This window comes from Mus pahari, chromosome 2, assembly GCF_900095145.1.
Source record: "Mus pahari chromosome 2, PAHARI_EIJ_v1.1, whole genome shotgun sequence".
Taxonomy (NCBI): Eukaryota; Metazoa; Chordata; class Mammalia; order Rodentia; family Muridae; genus Mus; species Mus pahari.
Window position 1 is genome coordinate 16,674,844 of NC_034591.1, and position 25,695 is coordinate 16,700,538.

The 25,695-nt window shown below is 41.3% G+C and overlaps 1 protein-coding gene across 2 annotated transcripts in view; it reads right to left on the reverse strand.

Annotated features, from left to right (window-relative positions):
• The window catches only part of Reln (reelin), a 447,612-nt gene that overhangs the window by 133,347 nt on the left and 288,570 nt on the right, over positions 1-25,695 (reverse strand). For both annotated transcript variants that reach the window (XM_021190313.1, XM_021190312.1), the window contains exons 20-23: positions 24,556-24,792; positions 7,333-7,525; positions 6,472-6,584; positions 36-173 (exon numbers count right to left, since the gene is read on the reverse strand). In XM_021190313.1, coding sequence (XP_021045972.1) covers positions 36-173; positions 6,472-6,584; positions 7,333-7,525; positions 24,556-24,792 — 681 coding nt within the window. The remainder of the gene's footprint in view (positions 1-35; positions 174-6,471; positions 6,585-7,332; positions 7,526-24,555; positions 24,793-25,695) is intronic.

A 25,695-nucleotide genomic window follows, 5' to 3' on the forward strand; every position in this document is an offset into this window, starting at 1 on the left:
ACGCAGGAGTGGGTCATACTCTCAGAGGCACATACCTGCACACGCCATGGTCACATGAGCCATGCCCACTGCACATGTTGGGACACTGCTGCCCAATGTAAATGTTGTCTAAAGCCCACTCATCCTGAGCTGTGTAATAGCTCTGACTCCAACGGAAGCGGGTGGCACCGGACCTAGGACCAAAGCAGGCAATACCAGTTAGCTATGGTGTTTCTCACCAAGAACACCAGAATGCTGCGCCTTTCTGATAACAACCCCCTCCTCGTCCGTCTCTGGAACATCTGTTAGGGTTCCCAGCAGTTGTCTTTGGCTTTATTTTGGTTCAATTATTTCACAATATTATGAAAGAAAGTTGAGAAAGGACCCGCCCATATTATGTTTTAATCTTAATTTAGTTGCAGCATTTTAAAGAAAAGTAGAAGGCCAGACTTTCTATTGTTACTCAAAAAGTTGATTCTAGAAATAAAGAACATTCAAAAGTAAAATCTACCTATGAAATGAAACATGCCTTTCACAGATGAGAATACAAAATATTTTACCTAGAGTAATAGAATTTCTCAAAACAATCACGCCAGCCATTATTAGAAGACTTTAATTTGGTTGATAACATGAGACAAAATCTTTGGCATACAGTGGTGTAGAGAAGACACACTGGAAAGTGCTACTGAGAAGAAGATCATCTGTGTGTGAGGACGTGTTTATTTCTGAAATACAAACTTGCTTGAGTTTCATGGGCCAGCTGACCACAGAGACAGAAAGGTGAACCAAAACACTTGGGGTCTCAGGTCATTGAAGTTGGAGTCTTATGAAGGTACTTTGAGGGTCATACAAAAGCAGGCGTAAAGTCTGTGACTGCTTAAATTAAAAAAACATTTACAGAGAAATCTTTACCTATAGGATTTTCCAGAGATCCGTGGTAAATTCTTTTTGTCAAAGTGCTAGAACACCATCACCACTATTACTTACCAACAATACAACAACATAGCAACAACAACAATAACAAGAATACAACAAAACAACATAACAACAACACAACAATATAACAGCACAATATAACAACACAACAATGCAATACAACAATATAGCAACACAACATAACATAATACAACACAACAACATAGCAACAACACAACGGCAATATAACAACACAAGAATATAACAATACAACACAACATAATACAACACAATAGCAGTATAATAATACTATAGCAATACAATACAACCCAAGAACATAACGACACAACAGCAATATAACACAACACAACACAATACAACATGACAATGCAACAACAACAATATAACAACACAACAATATAACAGCACAACATAACAACACAACAATATAACAACACAACAATACAACACAATAATATAACAACAGCAACAGCAACCATAGCAGCAGTAGCAACAACAAAGAGTTTTCAGAATTCTTGTGTGTGCTTATCTTTGTTAATCATAGCACTCCCTAGCACACTCTATAGATATACTTGATCTGTCTTTGCATGATCCGTAATAACCTGCACCAATTACACATATTGAGCACACCATACATGTACAACAGACTGTTAAAAATCAGACCAAGCTTCTATTTGTTTATTCTGTCAACGATCTGTTGCTAATAGTTTGTGCTTTTATTTGCAACAGGAGATTTCCAGGGTTCATGGATGCCCAGTAGATGGGTTTATTTGCATATCAGAACCTGTCATGAAAATAAGGCAGACGCATCTCTGTAGTCGTGTCTTACGCTCGTAATTTACAGCTATCTTGCTTTTCATGGTACAATTACCAAGTGGCTTTTAGAAAACCTACAGCAAAAGTAGGGTTCATTACAGTACTGTGGTGGTTTGAGTAAGAATGTCCCCAGAGGCCCACTCACGTGCTTCAATGCTCGACCATCAGGGAGAGGTTCTACTTGATAAGGAAGAGGAGGTGTGGCTTTGCTGGACGAAGTCTGCACTTTAAGGTTTCAGAAACTCACACCTGGCCCAGAGCCTCTCTCTCCATGTTGCTTGCAGATCAGGATGTAGACCTCTCAGCTACTTCTCCAGCACCCTGGCTGACTGTGTGCTGCCGTGTTCTCCACTATGATGATAATGGGCTAAACCTCTGAAACTGTAAGCCAGCCCCAGTTCAATGCTTTCTTTTATAAGAGTTGCCTTGGTCATGGTGTCTCTTCACCGCAATAGAACAGTGATTAATATAAGTATAGAATTGGGCAAACAAACCCCACAGATGCGATGACTCATGTGACCATGAAAAGGAGAGACTGCTCTATTTCTTCTAGAATTGAATACAATCTGAGTCATATTCAGACTCAGCTGACCAGGCCCTGGTCTTCTGGCTATAAGGACAGCACTCATCTCAAAAGCTTAGAATAGAATAGAATAGATTAGGTGCTCAAAAAATAGTGTGCTAAAGATGAGTCAAACAGGTTACAAGAGGAGTCTGTTTCTGACTTCCAAAGGTAATAGACTGGAGTGCACCAGGAGCCAGGGAAGATTCCAGGACCCCAGCGTTGCAGTGCAGCAGCTGTGTGATCTTTACTGAGGACTCCAAGCCGGCAGAGGCTGTCAGCTCCTCATCTCTCAAATTAAGGGAGTGGACAAACCGATGCTTAGGATCCCTTCAAGTCTGACCCCTCTAGTGGCTTATTTCCCACAGTTAGACGCCTTTAGTGTACTGGTGGGAATACTGTTAGTGGCTTATTTCCCACAGTTAGACGCCTTTAGTGTACTGGTGGGAATACTGTTTTGAAGGCTTTCTCCCTTCAGTACTGAAATGCGGTAGAGGTGCCGAGGAGCCCTGCTTAGGTTTCCAGTTTATGTTCTTATAGCCACGTGTGCATCCTAAGGAAGAGATTCTCCTTCTCAAAAACTCTTGAGGATGGATTTCCTTATGATGGAGAGTTTAAGGTTAGCTTACTTTAATATATTCTATGTATTCATGTCAACTAGGAGAAGAGCTAGGAAAAAAGGGTTGAATATTGATTGGATTCATTTTTAGTGAGAAAAAAAATAACCGTGTAAGCTGTCTCCGGTGGATTTCATGAGGGAAGGTGAGGTGTGATCACAATGATTTGCACACACAGAACTGTATGATGCTGTCCTCAACACAGATATTTCATCTGCCAATCCATTCTACCATCTGTCCATCCACCACCCATCCACCCATCCACCCATCCATCCACCTGTCCACCCATCCATCCGCCCACCTGTTCACCTGCCCATTTGTCTGTCTGCCCATCTGTCTGTCTGTCCATCCATCCATCCATCCATCCATCCATCCATCCATCCTCTCTAAAGAGGTCATAACACAACACTGACTTGCATTTAAAACACAAAAGTCAAACTATGCATTTCTAAAGGCAACAAAACTTGAGTCTTAATACAAGCCTCCCTCTCATAAACTTCAAGACCAGAGCATACTGGCATTCGCTCATTTCTCCATGCTTATATAACCTGAAGAGTCAAGGTAAATGAAGGCTGACTAAATTGTATTTTCCACCCTTAGAGTTCCAGTAATTACATTTGCTCAATTATTCTGAGACTCACCCAGTGATTTAGGTGTTGACTTGTTTATGAAGTCAGCAACTGACAGCTGCTTGGGTCTCATTAGGCCCTGTTCTTATGTAAATGTCCCTCATAAAAATGAAATTAATTTTCATTGGGTAACAAACACTCAGTTCCTATACAGTGTAATTTCACTGAGCAGGTGTATCCAGCAGCTATTTCCACTTGACAGTTATCTGATAACACATTTTCCAAAGCTAACATATCTGGGAGAATGCAAGGACCATACTTGCTTTAATGTACTCAGTGTGTATTTGCATACATGCTGGAATCAAAACAGAACAATGATTTGGTCAGAGAAATAACACTCCTTCAAAACGATCTGCGTGTTTCCCCATTGGAATGCTATTTGCAAAAACTTGAAATAAACATAATAAAAAAATTACGGAGGATGTTGAGGAAACTAAATAGGTTCAATCTTTATGGAAGAAACTTTAATCATTATAGACTCAGAAACAGAGCACTAGCCAGCTTAGAGCTCTTTTCATGTAGCAGTAATACTTACATTAACTGAGTCAGTAGGAACACTGAAATAAATACAACACTGGGCTGTTTGTTTTCTAAAGTAATACTTTCACCCCTCTAAGAAGTCTGAAGGAAAATTGGAAAAGCAGAATTAGATTGCAGAGTGCATGTGCCTAAAGGCACATGGTCACTAGAATAATTTTTTTTATTTGAAAGTAATATATTCAAATTTTTTACTTGGTGTACAAAATAATGTTTCTGTAATGGCATTTTCATATACATCTATTATTGCATTTTGCACATATTGCCCTCAACTACTCTCCCCTTCCCTATTTCTCCTCCTCTTTGGCCTCTTCCTGCCCCAAATAGGTCCCTCTGTCTTCATGTCATATATGTACATATATGTTAGAGTGCACTATCTCTTTAGTTCACTGATGCACTTTGAGTCAAAGTTCAATTTAATTTCTAATATCCCATGAAGACCTTTAATATAGGACAGGCACTCTACTAAATGTACAGGACACTGCATTTTCCTTCACTTAATACTGATGAGGATTAACCTTAATAACATCCAGTTCAGTGATGTTTTATTTTGGACTAAGAAGCAAGTGTAGCATACCATCTGAGTGCAGAACGAGGTACAAAGCTTGGTTGGTTTTCTGATAGGAAATACATTTTGGATACTACCTAATCTATAATAAATGAGAATGCTGGTCCAGGGCTGGGGAGACGGCTCAGTGGTTCAGAGCACTGGTTGCTCTTCCAGAGGGCCTGGGTTTGATTCCCAGCACCCACTGTCAGTAAATCCAGACTCAAGGAACCTAATGCCATCTTTGGCTTCTGAAGGCATCGGGCGTACATGTGGCACAAAGATACATAGACAGCAAAACACTCACGCACATAAAGACATAGACAGCAAAACACTCATGCACATAAAGACAACGTAGGGTAGAACGTTTCCAGGCATAAAAAGACATCTCTCAACACTATCAATATTATCTTAGGATTGCCATTTTGAAATTGAACCAAACATGCCAATGAGTAAAATCACTCGGTGTTTTTCTTAATAATGAGAGAAATAAATTTAATTATGCAGCAATGAGCACCAGAAAGCCCTCGGGAGCTTGTGCTCAGAGCGCTCAGTGTTTTGGTTGCTCCAGGTGTTGTTTTACAGACGCTTTCATTGAAATACATGCTTGGAATGTCGTTGAAATTAAATAAAAACCCTGATTGCATTCTCAGCAGTAGACACAAAGAGCAGAATATTAAAGGAAGCAAGAACTTATTATACCAAGCATCAACAGAATATCTTGGAAATGGCTCACAGTGGGACACAAAAAAACAAAAAAACGCGTGGAACTCAAATTTCAAGCATTTCTTCCAACTGACATAATGATGCACTGGAAAAACAATCAAGGAGCCATTGTCACACAGCACAGACATTCAGTCAACAGGGGCTGTAAAGCAATCCTGGGCCGTCCATTCGACTCTGCGAGCTGTCTAGCTTTTATATATAAAACAATCACAAGATTTGTTTAGTCATTTTCTCTTCATAAAAGGGGCCTTGAAAGCAGAGATCACAGAAAAATACAACGCTCATCTTGTTTATGCTTTCTCTTCTACACATATCCAAAAATCTGAGAATTCCAGGGTTGTAAGGAACCTTTAAAATAAATGAAGACAGTCCATCCTGACAGGATTCTGCCTTGAATTGGCAGAGTTGGTGAGGAGCACGTGCTGGTTCATCATTGGAGGAGCATTATGGAGAATTCAGACCCAGTTTCTAGTCCAAGGCCTTTTCTTTGGACAAGATTATGCTGAAAAGGGGCTTTAAATGTTATGTACAACACTGAATTTAAAAAAGGCATAGATATTCCAGTGTTTTGACTGAAAAGACTAAGATGAAAAACATAATGTCTGCAAAAAAAAAAAAAAATCTATGAATTTTTTTCTTTCCTCTTCTCAACTGTCCTTTTTCCTTGTTTACTGCGGCCTCATCCTCCAAGGCATGATTCCTATTGTTACTAAAAAAATGTGACTAGGAAAAGAATGTGTGTTAAGCTTTTGATATACAAAGTTGGGCTCCTTGATGAGAGAAAAATTTGCAATCCAAACTACTTGGGTTTCTGGATACCTTGCATCATTTTGTTTTGAAAGCCAAATGTAAAGAAGTGGCTCACTGAGCTCTGCCACAAAAACAAAATTTCGGGGCAAATAAGAGAGGTCAGAAGCAGCAGACACTAGGAAAAACAAAATTTCATATTTCTCATTATCTCCATTGTCTGCAACCCTGAGTCTATAAGACACACAGGGCTTCTGGGTAGGGAGAAAACAATCTTAGAAGTCTGCAGACCCTGCCTTCATACTCACGTCCTGCTACCCCAGAGCCCAGCGCAAGAATGGAAGGGACAGCCACATTTATGGCATGGGTTCTCACCATGTTTTCTGGGGAAGAACGACAGTGACTCTTCTCCACTGTGTGAACTCGCTGGCATGGTAAATGCTGGCAGATGTAAATTCCTGGCAGCTTGGCATACTGGGAAGGCATTCCTGAAAGAGAGGAAGAAGCCAAACTCAGTTTCCATTTGTCCAATGGACATGTTTCATCTCCCACAGCAAGAGAAAAAGACCTTTGAGAAAGCGAATGCCGTAATTTTAGCTACTAGTACTCGGGACCAAACTCATGTCATTTTCCCCTTTGTTAAGCCAAAAACATTTGAGAAGTAATTACAGCTGAGATGTCATCATAGAATTAAACATCTTTTAGTTTTCACCACAAATAGAAATGGGTGAGGATTAATGTTGATCTATTAGCACAAGCATTTATAAAATTTATTTTATGCATTATAATATTTTTTCATTTATTACACTGTCAGAATATTGGTGTGAGTGTGTTTCTGTGTGTGTGTTATATAAAGTAAATTTATTCCAAAACTTAGATCATAGTTTTTATTTGTGTTCCTAAGATCGGGAGGTACCACATTCCTTAGGTAGTGTACCCATGGAAGGGAAAAGAACAGATAGAAACATGCCATAAGGAAAGAAGAGACATGTTTTTCAGAGGAAGAGAGCTAAAGAAATAATATTCAAAACATACTACCAAGAGGATCCAGTCTTGGGTTCTTGTTCATTTTTTTTTTTTTTTTTTTTAAATTTCCAATTGCTCTTTGGTATCTGGTACTATTGAGGAGTAGTCTCTTTGTGAGATTTCTAACTTGATGTCAAGGTTACATAAGTTTGTTTCTTTTCAACTAAAGGAAATGGTACTAATCATGAGCTTTGGAGAAAACATACGTACTTCTTGTACAAGGTGCCAGGTAAGGCCGTGGTTGGTTGAGTACTCCAGCTTCACCTGGTTGTCCATGTGAGGAGTGTATTTCTGGCCACATCCCATCACTAGGCTGAACTGAATCATATAGGATGCTCCGATCTGCATGGACTGTGTTTCCACATAGCGCATGCTTGAAGCAAGTTTAGAATCTCCGGTAAAACTGAAAGACATTAAGGTAGAAATTGAACTTCTACAAGCATTATGTCAGGGAAAACTGAGTTCTTGTTCTCAGCTCACAGCTTCACTTCACTTACTTAAACTTAGCTGAGTGGCAGAATAGATTTCAGTAAATCTAACAAATTCAATTTAAACCAAAGAAGACCTTTAAAAAACGTTAACACATACAGTTTGTCAGATGTATCTGAAACTGAGAACTCATATATTACTCTCATTAATCTTGGCAGCTGGAATCTATCTCAATGAAACAATTCTAAATTCAAAGACAATTTTATAAAAACATAGTGAATATTAAATGATTACTGATATATTACAAGTTGGCAGTAATCTCAAAGCCTACGTAGAGAGAACTGGAAAAGCAAAAGTAAATTGGAGTAGGCACCTGGCAGTATACCATCTGCACTTCAAATATTGATGAAGGTGATACAAGCATATTAAAATACATTATGATTAAGTTTTAATTAAGTTTTAATACTATCCACAAATGCTACATAAAGGCAATTGACTAGAATGTTTGTAGTGGTGGAAGATTTGATAAAATATTTTTAATGCTCATGAATTCAATATTAAAAATGTTGTAATACATTTTTAATCTTTGTGCCCAAAATCAGTCAAATTCAAATTTTGGTTGTCAAATTAGTACCCTGTGACTATAGTGGCAAGCCGTGTGAAAGAAGACAAAGGCAGTGTCACAATAGAAGAAAAGAAAAAAGAGAAAGAACTCAAGGGATTTGTAATGCATCCAGGATCAAACTATGGACACCTTTGCATTTCAGTGACATGGGTCACTGGAAGCCACTCGAATACTAACTGCACTCAGATTGCCTGCCAGCAAATCTGTCTTCCACTCTGAAGCAGGCCCAGCACCAGTCAACAACCTTCTCTAGTGCACACACACATATAGAAGAATGTATACACAGCCTCAGAAGGCATTACATAGTAAGTGGACCATTGCCCATCCATAAGTTCATTATGGAGTGAGAATCAAGGGTCTAAAATATAGACTTTCTCCAACAATGATTAATAAGTATTGTTTAACAGTTTTTAAACTAAGACTTTTTACTTGAATGATGAATATGGAAAGAAAACAGAAAAGCCTCAATGTCTAGGTTAGTGGAATGTTCAGTAATCATCATATTCACTCCTGCTGACCTTGTAAATGTGGCTAAGAAATAGAAAATACTGCACCTTGTTCACGATTAAGAATGGAGCGTGGTGGCACATGCCTTTAATCCCAGCACTCGGGAGGCAGAGGCAGGCGGATTTCTGAGTTCGAGGCCAGCCTGGTCTACAAAGTGAGTTCCAGGACAGCCAAGGCAGCGAAACCCTGTCTCGAAAAACCAAAACCAAAACCAAACCAAACCAAACCAAAACAAAAAACCAAAAAAACCCCAAACAAACAAAAAGAAAATGGAGCTGATCATTTGTTGAGTCTCAACCAAGTCCTAAGACTGGGCTATGTGCAATGCCCACACTGTCTTTCTTAGAGTCAAGCTTATCATGATGCTGGGTATAGGAGAGAATTATTTCTTTTTAATGGACAAGGAAATGGGTAAATGGTAAATGGTAAATGGTAAATGGTAAATGGTGAGATCTCAATGAGAAACCAGCACCAATAGACTCCAAAGCCCTGCTTTCAATACTTGAAATAAAATTTCTTACAGCCATTCGATAAACCATGAGCTCTCAGTTACTATGTAGTGATATTGTGATGTGAAAAATATAAAACTGTGACTTCTTTACAAGTCAGAACATACAACACACAACCCTGAAAGTGTAAAGTGTTAGATTTAAGTTTTTAGAAACACTGGAACAATGAAAGTCACACAGAACAAGTGCAGCAATGAGCCATAAAGGTACAAACCTGTCGGTGTCACTCCCTTGGTCTCTTAAGTAGGCATAAGGGTTTCCCAACTTTGAGGTGTGTGTGTGTGTGTGAGGGATGTTAATAGGCAGACAACAAGGCTTCATTGAACTTGTTTTGTGTTAAAAAGATACTGTCTCCTGGACATCTTCAGAGAAAACCTCAGGGACAACAGCTCACAGGACTCTAAGGGTCTACAAGTGATAGTCACAGAAACCTCCTATCTGCCATGTCCAGTCCCCAATTCCCTAACCCCAGTACTTGTGAAAACACTTACTTCTGAGGAGGTCCGGAAAGTTCCTCATTTTAGGCAGAAACAGAAGGAAATGCTGTGATTTTCACACATTGCCTGATTTACACACCTGCTGTGATTTACACACATTGCCTGATTTACACACCTCTCCTTCGCATGATTAAAGAGGCTGCCATGAACATGGCTAAAGAGTTGAAACAGTCAAATCTGAGAGAGGGTTCCAAGTTGCTAAGATACCAAGAAAGAACAAGTTACAAAGAGTATAGTTCAGCATTGACAACAACAGTCTTGCTAACCTGGGCACATACCTGCTGTTAAGTAGGTGTCAGGTGTTGGACTGTTTGTGGCAGGTGCAGGCAGCACTCACTCATGCAGAGGTCAGCCAGTCTCCTTTCTCTCCCCACCTTTCAACCACAGTCACACAATGTGAACTGCTGCGTCCTCAACAATTAGATGCAAGAGGAAGAGCATCTTTCAGTGATGGGCACACTGTGTGCACCACTCTGCCTTCCCAGGGCGATGGAGGGTGCATTTGCTTATTTGGCTTTCAAGTTGTTTTTTTTTTTTTTTTTTTTTTAATGAAACTTTTTTTTTTCAATACACTACATTCTGGTCACAGTTTCCCCTCTTCTAACTTCTCCCAGACATGGATAGGATTGGTCTGCCATATCCTTTCATATCCTTTCGCCCATTAGTGGAAACCCTGCAGTCTTCCTGTGGATGGAGTCCCTTATGGACAGCGAAACTGCTCTCAGGATCAGATCGGAAAACTTTTTCCCCAGGGGAGGAAGGGGCTCATATGTCACTCGTATAAGCAAACCCTCAAGATGCAGAACTATGCTGGAATCTCACAAAAGCAACTTGTGTGGGACACTTTGGCTTTCTAACATTGAGATGACCTCATTTGACATTTGAGTCAAGTCCTTAAAGTCTGGGAACCTTAAGTGGGAAAAAGTGAGAGGTAGATTTGCTGTTCTCAGAGTTACACAGTTGATAAGAAGCCTGCAGAAGTGTTTTAGAAAGAACCTCTGCCTTGAAACCCTTTTCAATGTCATGCTGTGTGTGGAGGTCATCTTTGGACAAGGGAACAGGAGGGCCTTAAAAAACCATCTTTATTTAAATGTTTAAGCAACTCTGACCAGGTTTTGGAGACTTTGAGCAAAGTTGCTGTTTGTTTTCATTGCCTTTTCTATCTCTGGGGTGGGAGACGCTCCTTTGCCTTCAGTCATCGTCAGGGAGAAGAGAGTCCACGCCAAGCAGTTCTACTCGCGGCAAATCCACTCTCAGTCACCCAGGGACTGAGCCTCTTCAGACTGTTTTGTTTAGAAAATCAACATGGCTGGACTCTCGTTAGTGCATCGTGGGGGAAGATGGCAGCATTACCTAAATTCCTTTCCCTCAAGTCTCACAGGAAGGACCAGCTCTGCAGAATTCTCTTGCAGAGAGATGACAGAGCTCCACGTGTTCTTTTGTTTGTTTTAAATTCTCGTCAGACCGTTCAGTCCATTGCGGAGACGGCCGTGAATTAGTCTTGGGTTATCATCTAGCCTTTGATTTCGTTCTTACAATCAGCAGAGTTGTTTACTTGATTTAACAGAAAATCTTGTTCATATTGTGGGCTTAAAAAGTACCATTTTATCTCGGATGTCATTTCTACATTATTATAGCACAAAGCAGATGTAACCGTATTGTTTTAGTGGCTGCAATCCCACTATGTAGAGATGAGCACTGTTTACATTTTGATATACATATTTCCAGACATTTTTCTTAGATTTACACACCCATGCACACATGAATACACACACACACACACACACACACTTTTCCCCCATAAAAACCATTACATAATAATGGTAGATTTGCCTTTTCCTCTTTTACAAGGATTTTATTATCATCATCCTATACTGAAAGAAATACAGCAAGACATTGAGTTGTTAGGGAAGACAGCCAGTCTCCATGCCCGCAATTCTGGAGAAGCACTGGAATTTTCACCACTGTAAACAATGCTTATAGGACGCGCATCTGTGTGGTTCTTTGTGCACTTTCCCAGTTAGTTCCCCAGGATAAAAAGTCCTAGAATTAAAACTGCGTACTAAAGCAAGTGCACACTTACGTGGAAACCGCCACTGCCACGCTGTCTCCAGGAGATTCCAACAAGTTGCATTTACCAAGAACATCAGTAACGACTGGTGGTCCTCACGGTTAGACCTGCCGTTCTGGGCACTGACAAGGGCTTTTATGATAGCTACTCCCTGTCTGGAGTCCCATTGTCTGCGGTTTTGATTACTATGGACATTAGAAAGCTATTTGTATTTTTTGGGGGTTGGAGGGGGGACATAGTACTTTCTGTGTATTTTGCCCAAGTTTCAAAAAGTAGAGTTAATCTTTTGCTTGTTGATTTGAAAGAGTTCTGCACACACTGAGGGCATCCAGTGTGTCAGATAAGTTAATAGCACTACTCTGCTCTTGGCTTGGTAGGGTTAGTGCTCAGCTTACAGGGAAGTGTTTGTCTTTCCTCCTCTAAACATAAGTGCAAGGATTTCCAGCATTTGAGCCATTGGTTCCTGCTTCTGGTGTTGATTATTATTATTGCTGAGACCGCCTCTGATCCCAGTTCATAATCAGGCTTTACAGACGTCCAATGACCACCTTAAAGAGACGTGCTTTTTATTTGTAAAGTATAATTTTCAAAAACGCTGCCTGCTTGTTACCTCTTATCTAGGTGCTCATATGTTTTGTGACTTTGATTCACTGAGAACGAAAGCGAAGCACTGGTATTTAAACCACCCCGAATTGTGAAAACTGTTATTTTCCTTTGGTAATTCTGACATGTTCTGCATTATGGCCACCTCTCTGTGGTCCGCAGTGTGTGGTAACCCTTTCTGTCTTCATCTTTCTGCAGGTTGCCCCTTGCTCACCAAGCTACCTCTGTTATTGGTCTCTAGGCTCCTAGGGAGGCCAGAGGGTCAGGGATGCGAAGGTTCTGCTCTCTGCTCTAATCGACCTCCTTTCCTAACAGCATTTCCTTGAGAAATTCTCTGCTCATTCATGTTTAAGGCTCCGGAAGCAGCCAGGCATTTTTCTGCTACGCTGCCTCCATCAGCAAGTGGCAAACATGCTGGCTTAAGACGCCATGCTCATATGGTTATCCAGTTTGTAAGCAGTTCCGGGTTATTTGCTACAGCCTCTCAGTCATTTTCTCACCTGAGCTTGTTATCATGAGCAGGATATTTCCAAATATTGTATTTATTTTTATAGAAAAGCTGATTTCATTAGAACAAACCTGATGTTTCTTCACATAATGCATTGCAGCACATATTTATCCAAAGGGGCTTTTGAGAAATCTTTGTGGGTTTCTAAGTGGCTAACTCCCCCACCTTGTTTGTCTAGTTGAGATTTCAGGGTTATGTTGGCAATTAAAGCTATTTTGGAATGCGTGTGTTCTTAGCACCTGTTTCAGGCTGTTTTTAGTTGTTTTGTCTCTGCCACCTGCTTTCCTCTGCTTATCTTTACAATTCCAAAATGCAATATCAGAAGTCTCTCTGTTTTTCAGTTTTTCCAGACCCGAGCTCATTTTCTCAGCATAGTTCTTGAAGTCAGGGATAGAGTCTTACTCTAAGTTAGACGCACTCTTTAGTCAATTAAAAGTGTTGCTCGAGCTACTTGGCTGCTAGTCACTGAGCTTTTATAGAGAAGGACCACTCTTTGTAAACAAACTGAGCATAAAATGTAGCAATCACCCCTCCTCTAAAAGGATTAGATAAATTCAGATTACAAGAGACAGAGAATAGGAGATGGGACTCCAGAGAAAGGGGCTGCCAGTCAGTGTAAACAACAGTTGTGCTCCAATGAACACTTCCTCTAACAGCGTGCTGTGGACGTATAGGCAGATATTGCAGGATGTTCCGATAAGTGGGAGACTGGATGGAGCCACAGGAGGTGCCTGTTCTGAACTCTATTTGCAGCTAATTCACCTCTCCCATTTCTTCTTGGGCCTGTGGACAATTCACCCAACTTCTAGATACTGGGAGATAATCTCAGTCACTTTAAAAAAAGCAATCCATTTTAAAAGTTGCCAACACTTGTTGGTCTAAAATGGTTTCGAAGATGTAGGTCAAGTCTGTGAGGCTTTTCCTGTACATCCCAGTGCACACTCTGAAGGAAACATTCAGCAGTGGATAAGCTGTGGCAGAAGACATCACACACTTTTGGGTGTGTGTCTCCAGGGAGAGATGTCTGTTGGGTGGAGGGTATGTAGCTTCTCATAACCATCAATGAACCTGCTTGTTTCTGTGTGTGTGTGTGTGTGTGTGTGTGTGTGTGTGTGTGTGTGTGGAACAGTCACTAGGGGCCACTCTCAACTGCTACATTTTCTGTGCCTCTTCAGATGAATGAAGGTGATGAAGCTTTGGGATATTCCAGCTCCTCTGAGTCTGTCTACGACCTGAGCTCATCTCCAGCCGCTGGCTGCCCAGAAGCACAGCATCTCAGAGCCAATCTGCACAGACAGGAACGTGCTGGATCCTCATTTAATCCTTCACCATCACTGTCTGTGGACAGGCCTGACGACCCTGGTCGAGGGTGCAGCATGAAGGAAAGAGTGTGGAAACAACCCTCTTCTCTGTGGATGGCCACATGCACTTTTCAGAGTCTTTTATGAGAGATTTTGATATCTTTAATCGTGGCAACTCCAGCCTATATCATAGCAAATGTATCAATGTGCATGAACATCTCACACTAGATAAAATGCTTCTATTTGCAGAACATCTTCAGATGTTCTTTTGCAATTTGTCCTTTAAATTTTCTTTGGCTACAGGAAATTTAGTGGACATTTGGCTGTGATTTCTCATCATATTCAGGAGGCTGTCCTCCAATGTTATTTCCAATATCACAAAATTTTATGAATATTAGGTTTAGCAATTAATGAAGTTGGCATCGTGTTGTGATTATAGATATTTCATTTCCGCAGTATTCTTGCCCTGTTTTTGAGATGATACACGTTTGCCAGCTCTTGGACTTTCTCCAGACTTGGACAAAGCTTGGTGGACTGGCACTGGGCCAAATCTGGGCTACGGCAAGGTGCTGAGGGAGGAAAGAGCCTGGCCTGCTGCAGAAGCAATGGACTGAGTGACAGGCAGCCAGAAGAGCTGGAGGCTGTAGAACCTGGCCGGCCAGACGACCCAAGGCCTACCAAGGCGACTGGGAACCACTGTGCATAGAAAGGAATGGTATCAACTTAATGAATTTCCATTTCAACAAGCCAGGCAGGACCACAGACCTGATCCATCACTGTAAATTTTTCTTCCCCTTTGTTTGATCAGTGGTTAATTAGCTGAGTAGAAATCACCCTTAGGTTCTTGGTACAAGGGAAGATATTTAGGATGATCTCAGTTTGGAGAAATACTGATTTCAGAAAGTTCATCTCCAGCATAAGAACCTGAATCTTGGGACATAGCCACCATGTCTGTTCCTAGGCACGTTCTGGACATTAACATGTCCTCTAAAGTGAACCGAGGACTCCCTTTATCCACTGCCGCCATCAGAGCCCACATTCCATTACAGGAGATGCAGATGACACTGTCAGTCTCCCAGCTGAACTCTCGCGGCTTCTCCTGTTCCCTCTACACAGCAGCCACCGTTACTTCTAAAAGTCTAAGTAAGCTCATGATCCACCTCTGTTTCAAACCTTTTGTTGAATTTTGATAGCAGCTACACCATAACCCCAGCATTTCACACTGCTCTACAGGGCCGCTGCGTGACTCTAAGTAAGGGAAGTCTTAGTCTTTCTTTGTGAGCTCCCCCGCCTTCCTATTTTTGTTACAGATTCTTTAACTGATTAGTTCAGTTTAAATCCCAATATCAGCCCCCCTTCTCCCAGTACCTCCTCACATAGGTCCTCTCCTCTGAGAAGGGGGAGCCACCCTAGGTATCACCTCCCACTCATCAAGTTACTGAGCCTTCATCCTCTCCCACTGGGGCCAGACAAGGTGGGCCAGTTAGGGGAATGGGAGCCATAGGCAGGCAACAGATTCAGGGAAAGCCCCTGCTCCAGTTGCTATTATGGTCTCTTGCATGACTTGGGGCACTAATGCCTCCCAGATGGGCTTCTCACTGCTTTTCTAGATAGCCCCACTCCCTTCCTTTCTCAGCCTTATCATCACCTAGAACACTTTTATGGCGTTACTGTTTACTGTAGTCATTTCTTTTAGAATGCAAGATGTGCAAGCAAAGGGCTTTTCTCATCTGTCTCCATCTTAATACCGACTGCTATACTTCCTGTACTAACAGCGCTGTGCTGTCATCGAGAAATGGTTCAATGTATAAAGTCAGTCAATAGAGGAAAAAGTTTATGTACCAACATCTTAATAGTGAAAAAGCCTAGCTGCAGATTAGGGAATCACCTATAAATCTAGTAGGGTCTTACTCAATTATATTAGCATTTTTAGAGGCACTTCTCAGTCTTCGGTACTGAGAAGATTCTTCGTTGCTATTGAGAGTAACAGGAGTTGACTTCCAGTGTATTTTCTTGTCTATCAGTTACGATCCCTAGACTAATCATGGACCTTGACTCAGTGGTCCATGGAGCTCTTGGGAGCTGCCTCATCCTGACTGTTTTCCTTCATCAGCAGTTTTAGCTGATTTGATGCTCTTTTAATAGATTTTGCAGAAAGTCTCCAAACTTGCTTTAAAAAATACCAAATAATGAAATTTCTATGCAAGTTTCAGGTTGATGTTTAATTAAAGAAAAATCCTAGAAAGATTCACTTGGCTATTATTTCTGTACGATAGGCCAGGACTCTACTAATATTTCCTTATAAGGAATTAGAGATGCCTAATGTTTCAGCTAAGTCCCAGTGTGCCCTCCCCTTTGTCTGTGTTTACCAACACATTAGTACAAAGCCCCCTCTTTGACAAGTCTTATTTAGATCAATACAGTGAAATAAAGGAATGAAAATAAATCTGTGGAAAAGACTCAGCATTCACCAAACATATATAAAAATATAACAAAATGAATGAAATTTAAATGTTATTTAAAAATATATGATCCCATGCTTCCAATAAGCTCTCTCTCTCTCTCTCTCTCTCTCTCTCTCTCTCTCTCTCTCTCTCTCTCTCTCTCTCCCTGTCATATGGCTGAGTTTTCCTACAAATCCATGAGATACAAGTTATTGCTGTTTCTAGAAGGTTCTTATAGCCTAGAAATGCCTCATCAGTGAGTTATTCATTCACACACATATGTATATATACACATTTCATTTATTATTTAATTCTGCTATATTATCACACGATTATGACATAACAATAAATCACAGGTTTCTTTCTGCTAACAGTCATGGCAAAGGAACTGTTATTTATTTATTTACTCATTTACTCTAGATGCTGTAAAACAGTGTAGGAGGATAAACTCAGGCTCTTGCACATGCCAGGCATCTGCTCTACCCCTGAGCTACACACCCCCAGCCCTACTCAGTTTTTTATTAAAATATTTATTTTTCCTTGTACTAATATCTATGTGCCTCTGCGTGTGTGCATGTGCATATAGGCTCCCATGGGGGGCAGAAGAGGATGCCAGATTCCCTAGGAAGTGAGCCACTAATTTCCTTGTTGAGAACTGACTCTGGGTCCTCTGGAAGGCCAGCCACGACTCTTAGCCTATCTCTCTAGCCTCCCCACTGCCCAACCACTAAGACCAGGTTCACTAGGCTGCCCGGCAATTTTCCTACCGCAGCCTTCTAAGTTCGTCGGTTTACAAATGCACACTACCCTGTCTTGACTATACGAACTTCATTTAATTCATATGACGTAAACATATTTGGCATTCTCTTTAGCCCTGTAGTTTTGCCCATGTTCCTGCTTTCAATACAACATACAAGCAAACAGTATTTTCTGGGCTGTACTAATAGAGTTCTCCCTTGAGACATGAACACAAAGTTTCAAATGCTCCCGCCAGTTCCTTTTAAGTGGGGCTACCCATCATGCACCTGGCCCCTTTGTCTCATACCTCCATCTCTCAGGGCTGACTGAGCTACCTGATGCTCGCTCACAGGAAGGCTACCCTCGTCTTCCTGGTATGTTTCATGGTTGCTAGTTTAATTTGATCCTTTCTGTTGTTCTTTCACTTTCTAGTCAAATGTTAAAAAATTTCTCTTTCTAAATATAAACCTAACATGACAAGAGCCCCTGACTCACTTACATAAGAAAGTTTCAATTAAAAATATTAAAATAACAGTAGTCTCAATGAAGCAGGAGTGCACTTGGATCTTTAAGTCTATAAAGTATGTTTCAACATTTCTCTACATCACACAGTCTATTAATTTTTCATTCAATTAAATCTACTTTTCTTCAAGTGCCATAAATGACAGCTTTTTTAAACCTCATGTTAATTATTACTTTAATTATTAGCAGTCGTAGAAATTTCTCTTCCTTTATACTGTAAACACACTGTTTTAAGTTACATTGAGACAAGTCTGGTATTGCCTAATCTCTTACCAGTCTTGCCTCAAATCTTTTTTTTCCCCAAGTTTTATTAGGTATTTTCTTCATTTGCATTTCAAATGCTATCCTGAAAGTCCCCTATACCCTCCCCCTTCCTTGCTTCCCTACACACCCACTCCCACTTCTTGCCTCAAATCTTATGATGACATACTTGGAACTGTTAGGAATAAGCCACCAGTAATAGAAAAAATTGACAGAAAAATACCAAGAACAGTAAGTGCTGCATACCTCTCCCTTTCTGGACCAAATCTGGTTTATATAACAAAACCTTAATTAATAAAATTTGCTCTGATCTCTTTAAAGACATGCTTGTTCATATTACCTAAGTGAAGTTCCATCTATTGATCTTTGAAACTCAAGAATGCTTCTCACACTACGGACATGAACACAGCAGTACAGACCAATTTCCTCTGTTCAATCAGTCATTGATGACCACACTGTGGGGGGAATTCCCATCTGTGGTCACACCTAATCGTCTTGTCACCGTGCATGTAGAGATTATTGCTCCCATTTTAGAGTTGAAAAGCTGAGATCTGGAGAAGCTGAATATGTTTTCTGAATTTCTGGTGTTGCTGCTTGAGGTGAGAATTATGTTCGGTGATATATAAAAATGAAACTATTAACACGCCACCTTTTAGAAGGTTTATAAGAATGTGCACACTGGAGATCTCACTCTGCTTGACTCCTGACTCCTCACTAAGGGCCACCCTGCAATGAGGTCAGCTGGTGGGACAGTGACTGGGTCAGAATGAGAATTAGAGAGGTCATCAGGTTATGGTTGTGCTGAAGGGCGAAGGTGAGATGGGGAGACAGAAGTCAGAAATGTCTGCTTCTGCACCATTCAACCTTAAAACCAAGTAATTCCTAATTTTCACGAGTTGCTTTACTGCAACCTTCTTAAAAATGCTCATTCAAAACAGACTTTTCAAAATTCCTCATTAGTTAAAAATCTCCCTGCTTTGAGTTCCCAAACTTCCATGAGGCAGTGGCAGAATCTGAACTCGTGTATATCCTCCAAGCCTTGATGCTCCAAAAGGCACTCAGTGGCCACTGTACTGTGTGAGACCTAAAGCTACGTGGGAGCCATGGCTTTGCACCTGTAGTATCTAGCCAGTTCTTCAGACAGGACAAAGGATGCCAATATCCTTTAGTATTATTACTAATTGTGTTAGCCAGGCCTAATCTTTGATAAAACCCAGCTAATTCCATTGTGACCCTAAGATGCATGTACTGAATGAGGTAACCCAGACCCAGAAAGGCAAATGCTACATGGTTTCTCTCATCTGTGGCTCCTAGTTCTCAATCCTCAGATAGGAATATATAGCACAGAGTAACCACAGAAAACAGCCAAGTATAAAGGGCCACAGCTGTGTGTGCCTTAGGCAGGGATTGAGGTGTAGGTGATATGAAGTGGGAAAAGGGATAACAGGAGGGGCTCCAACTGGGAAGTGGGGAGAGAGGTCAGTACAGACGGAGAGGGAATGACAGGGGACAAATGTCACCAAGGTGTGTGTGTGTTCATTCAGTGTTCCCTGTAAGAATTGCAGTCTAACAAAAACTACAGTTTTATGCAACCACCTCCCTTCAAATGGTTGGTAAGGGTAGTCTGTGACACTTCCCAGACAATACAGATTATGTACGTAGGTCTTGATGTTTCTCAGCAGTTAAAGGTGTCCCCATATTGCTAAAGACGGCATGCACTTATGACACTGGACTCAGATGATTTGAGCTGGACCTGACTTAAAGGCTTCTTTCTTGTGGTCTAACTTCCAGGGTTCCAGAAAATACTATGGAAGGTGCAAAAGGATAGAGGCAATCAAACAGTTCTGCCCAGCTGCAACACCTAGGAACCACAAATATTATCAGCATAGCAAGATATGTGTGCAAGTGCAGTAAATAGCACTCGTGTGTCACAGCTGCATAACTGGACTTATGACCTACTCAAAAGGAGAGACATCATGCCTGTTACTAGAAACCAGCTTTTTGGGGGCCAGTCATAAACTTTATAAAAAAATTAAGTTCTGCCACTTTGTTAGACCAGTGAAATTCCTTACTATACCCTAATTCCAAACCTTATCCTTATACCCATAGCTAAGTTTCACAAACACCCTTTACCAAAGAGTCCTCTATAGCAAATGGGGACCATCACAGAAAACCACAACTATACACAGTGCCAAGATCAACAGACTGTGTGGAGCCCAGCTTCAAAAGACACATCTATCGCACAGCTCCTGAATGCATGGCTCAGGGAACATCATGGAGAGGGGACAAAATGATTTTAAGGGCTAGAATACCAGGGAGTCTGCTGTGAACCATCCTCTTCTAGCAATGTCTACATAAACAGGGCCAGAGAAGGGCACTATTAATGGGAATGGGAATGTGGAAGGGAGAAGTTTTCACTGGGTCTTGCTAAACACAAGATCGTAGGCAGACAGGAACAGGTTGTCCTCTGAGAGGCTCCACCCAGCAGCTGACTCAGACAGATACAGACACCCACAGCCAAACAGTGGATGGAGCTTGGGGACTCTTATGGTAGTATAGGAGGAGGGATTGTGGGTCCCAAGGGGGATGGGAACTCCACAGGAAGACCATAGAGTCAACTGACCTGGACCCTTGGGGCTCTCAGAGTCTGAACCACCAAACCGAAGAACATACACAGGCTAGACCTAGGCCTCCCCACTCGTATGAAGCAGATATGCAGCTTGGCCTTGCATGTGGGTCCTGAACGACAAGAACAGGGGTTATCCCAAAAGCTGTCACCTGTCTGTGGGATATGATCTTCTAGCTGGGCTGCCTGGTCTGGCCTCCGTGGGAGAGGAAGTGCCAGGCCTCTCAGAGACTTGAAGCACTACAGTAGGGAAGGAATACACAGGGGGCCACCCGCTCAGAGGAGAAGGGGGGGATGGGGAAAGGACTATGGGAGGGGGTGACCAGGAGGAGGGCAGCAAGTGGGATGCAAACTGAATAAGTAAAAAAAAACAAAATAAAAAATCCTGCAGGCCCCCAATGCCTCCTGGGAGGAGAATTAGCCTTTCCTAGAGATGAGACCCTTTATTGGCTGTCCAGTGCAGAGTGATGAGCCTTGAACCATGTCCACACAAACAACAAAAATGGACTCAGCAGTGTGCATTGGTGTGTCTGTACATGCACACCCATACACGTACATATGTAACAATAATAATCAAATGTCAACTTAAAGGGGGTTGTAAGAAGGGCTTGAGATAAGGAAGCTGGGAGGGGCTGGAGAGAAGAGAGAGAAGGGTGAAAGGATTCTATTTCAATTAAAAACATTAAAAAAAAAGATATGTCTAAGAGGTTTCAAAAATTATTTTTAAAAAACGAAAGCAGATATTCTTATTTAGTGACTAGAAGGAAGGCACTGCCAAGAATTAGAAGCAATTTCTTTGCCCACTGAAAAGCGCTTTCGAATGGCATACTCTAAGTGACTCACAGCATATTAGCTCTAGTTCTAATGAAAAAGCAATTGTCCGAGTTTTCCCCAGAGAACAGCCTGGGTCACAACAATCCAGGCTCATGGAAAGTCACGAGTCTCAAATGAGAACCAAATGAACACCCAGCTGGGAAGAGGCGAGCGTCATTAATTTAACACCCATCTTTCAGGGCAGACCATGTCTACATTTCCCTGGAGAGAAATAAGGTCAGCACAGCGTAGAGGCCACGCTTTCAAATACATTTAAAGACTTTTTACTGAATAAGATAATACGCTCAAAGGATGCTACATGGGAAAAACAAAAACAAAAACCAATGGCTCCCGTTGAAGTCTGGGAAGAGATAATAATAATACAGTTTGCCAATACCTCTCTCCAGTTTCCATATTGTAACAAGTGTTTCTGAACACCACTGCCAAACAAGTTTGCATCCAATTTTAGACAATGTATTCCGCAGCAGCAGCAGAGGCGGCAGAGAAACAGTTGTCACTGAGGAGTCTGAAGCTAAACCTCTGACTAAGATGGGAGCAGTGTGAGACCTTCCATGTTGCTTCAACTTAATGAGCACTAAGCATTTTTCATGTCCTTTTAAAAATGGTTAATATGTTTCTCTAGTCTCATCATCACTGTCAGAGCGACTCCTCGGAGGTTTTGCGACTAAGACAGCTCCTGTTTGTTCGAGAGAAGATCAGAAAGTCAAATCTGACTGCTCGCATGCATGTGGCTCTTGAAACTCCTACGGGGCTGCTTGAGGTGCCCACGGGGATCTCACAATTTTTATTTTCTAATGGTTTTCTAGAATTACAGTTGCAATTGTAAATTCATAAGTAAACGACTCTCCACAAATTAGAGCAGTAGTGGGTTAAGGGTATTCATCAGACTTGTGTGAAAGGACACTGTTCACAGGATTTGATCAAAGCAGAAAAATTAAAGCACTGTTATCTTGCATTCAACTTGAGTGTTAAAATGCTCAGCAACTTTGGGGGTTTATTGGAGCAGATGTTAACTATTTATGAAAATAAACACGTGGTATAGGACTTGCATTCATGATCAGACTCTTTGTTATAGTAAAGTGCTGAAAAAGATTTACTATACAGTCTTGTGAGACATGGCCAATCTGAGTAACTGTTAATTCAGGCTACTTGAAAACTTCAGAAACACACCATTCTAATCTCATTTTCATCTGTACCTTCCTATTTTCTTGTTCACTTTCCCTCTTTTATTTTAGTTTATTTATTTATTGAGCTATAGTGTAGGGGAAAAAGCACCTGAGGCTCTCATGTGGTAGAATTTTCTCTAGTCAGTCCAGTAGGAATTTAACTGTGTCTAGTCTGACATGCTCGCAGCAAAGGTGACCAGCCTTCCTTCCATCCCATTACCCACCAGTTTCGTGCTACAATTTTCATCCTGCTGTGTGTGGGATGTGACTATACATGCACAGTTCCCATCCAAGGTAATTTGCTGCGCAATGGTGTGTAAAATTTACCTCTAATTATGATAAGGCCACTGACGGGTCATTTATGATACACTCTCTGGAGGCAATGGCAGCGATTAGCTTTCGGCAGGCCTCATCTGGAGGAAATTAAATTGGTCTGATCATGACTTGATAGAAAGTAAAAGTCTCTTAGGAAATGCTTCCTCAGTCAGGCTTATATAGAAAAGGAACCTGCAGGGGCAGCGGGCCCAGCAGTGAAGCCGGCTGGATCCTTTAGACCTACATTTGAATCTGGGGCTCTCTTGGGCCTAGAAGACATTATAATGTCTCTGAATGTCTCTTGGCTGCCATTCCTGATGTGCGCTTATTTTCTCAATGCCTGGGATCTCCCACCACAACCTTCCCTTCTGATGCTTGAGCATGAAAGGTCACTCTTGTCTTGGCATCCGTTTCTTTTTCTGGGAATTTCCACATGGCTGGGGTATCCTCATTTTTCTACTTTTCAGTCAGTGAGATACATCATATCCACATTCTCAAATTCCCAAGTACCCAAGGCTGGACAGAAAGTGCCTGTAGAGCCAAGAACGATCTTGACCTTGATCTTCATGCTCTCGCCTCTCATGTGCCGGGATTTCAGCCATATGCTACTCTGAGGTGCTCTAAGGTAGGCTCCTCTGAGGGCCGGAGGGATTTCCTTGTCAGGTGACCAGCCTGTCAGTCACCTCTTTATTGCTGTTAATGAATTACTAACTATACTTCAAATTATTTACTTATTGTTTGTTACATAATTACATTTGTAAGTTACCAATGGAAGGAGAGTCTAAAAGCAATGACTGTCTTAATTAGGATATTTTCCAGTCTTGAAATTCCACCAGCATCACTAACTAGATGGACTGATATTGTTTGAGAAAATGGATTAAAAGTAACAACTAAGTTAATAAATCAGGGCTAACAAACTTCTTGAACTTTACATATGACAGCATAAAGACAGAGCTCCTTGTGAGATTTTTTTTTTTTTTTTTTTTTTAATTTTTGGGTTTTCAAGACGGTTTCTCTGTATAGCCCTGGCTATCCTGGAACTCACTCTGTAGACCAAGCTGGCCTCAAACTCAGAAATCCGCCTGCCTCTGCCTCCCAAGTGCTGGGATTAAAGGCGTGCGCCACCACGCCTGGCCATGAGAAATTTTAATAATCCAACCACTAATGTAATTTCACACCACAATATGATCATCACAGTCCTCCATGAAAGGATTCAACAGTGATAACTTTAAATTACTAGTAATTTTTGAAGAAGGTCTCTACATATAATTTTTGGAGACAAAAACTTAAGTTAATTACTCTGAAATTTTATATTTGTTTATCTTGGTTTCTTTTGTCCTCATTCTGATGACATAAATAGAACACCAAGTTTTCAGTGTACCATGTTCAGTCAATCTTTTTCAACCACAGACCTAGTGCAGAATGGACTGACTACAAGTTTATCCTCCTGCTCTGTAAACTGTAACAAAATCCTTACCAAAGCGTCCAGTCATGGCCACAGTATGGCTGAACATTCCCAAGGTAGAATCCCAGGGATTGAGTGACTTCCACAAGGTTGGTAAAGTCGAGACTGATGCTGTTGAACAGGACTGAGGTCATGACAATCTCATCAATGGCCCACACATCTTCTCCTTGGGAAGAATGGTAAGGCTGCCACCATCTGAATTGGATTCCAAATTGTCTTGCATCATCTGGTAGTTCTACAGAGATTATTCTAAAGGGAAAAGAAGTTAAAATTCAGACACCTTGCTGTCTTAAATTATAAATATTTATACTACAAACACCACTTTCAAGGAAGTAGTTGAATAAATTGAACTATTTAAAATTCTAATCTCCAAGATCAGATATACTAAACAATTAGTTCCCCCCAGAAGTATGGTGCTTAACATGACTCTATTATATACATTCTCCTGAGATGTCTGGCTTGCTGTACGTCTCCAACAATGTTCTCTACACATATCAAAAAATGTGACTGTGTTTTCACTCATAGGCACTCAAAGATGCTAATTCAATCAAACATAGCATTCTTGTCAAAGTGGCAAAGGGTGAGCCTGAGTGGCTTGTCACAGTTACAGCTGGGGTGCAAAGGAAGCACGGTGCCCCTGTAGTCCGAGTTTAGCATGGTGGGCATAGGTCAGTAACTGTGTCCCAACCGCATGGCAGCAAACCTGTCTCTAACAAATGGTGAAGAAAATTAAGAATAATACCTAATTTCAAGGAGCAATTATTGTCCACAACAGCAGGAACAGCACTTTAATGGCCTCTGCAACGACACCAGGCTGAAAGCTCCATCAATCACAGTCCCACACTATTCACATCCACGCTCGCTGTGGGATATGAAGTGGGCAGCAAGCGGAACGCTTGTCTCTGTCAGGGCTCAGCTAAGCTCGGGGAGAGGTGCCTGCCACAGATGCATGCTGGAGCATCTGTGGAGGTTTCCCTCAGCCAGTGAAGAGAAAGAAAAACTTAACTCATTTGTAGGCTAAGTGGCTGTATGGGTAACTTAAAGTGCCTGAAATGCCAATGCCCAAGGTTGGCTTCCCTGAGAGATTGCTTTACATATTTTGTGTGCGTGTGTGTGTGTGTGTGTGTGTGTGTGTGTGTGTGTGTGTGTGTG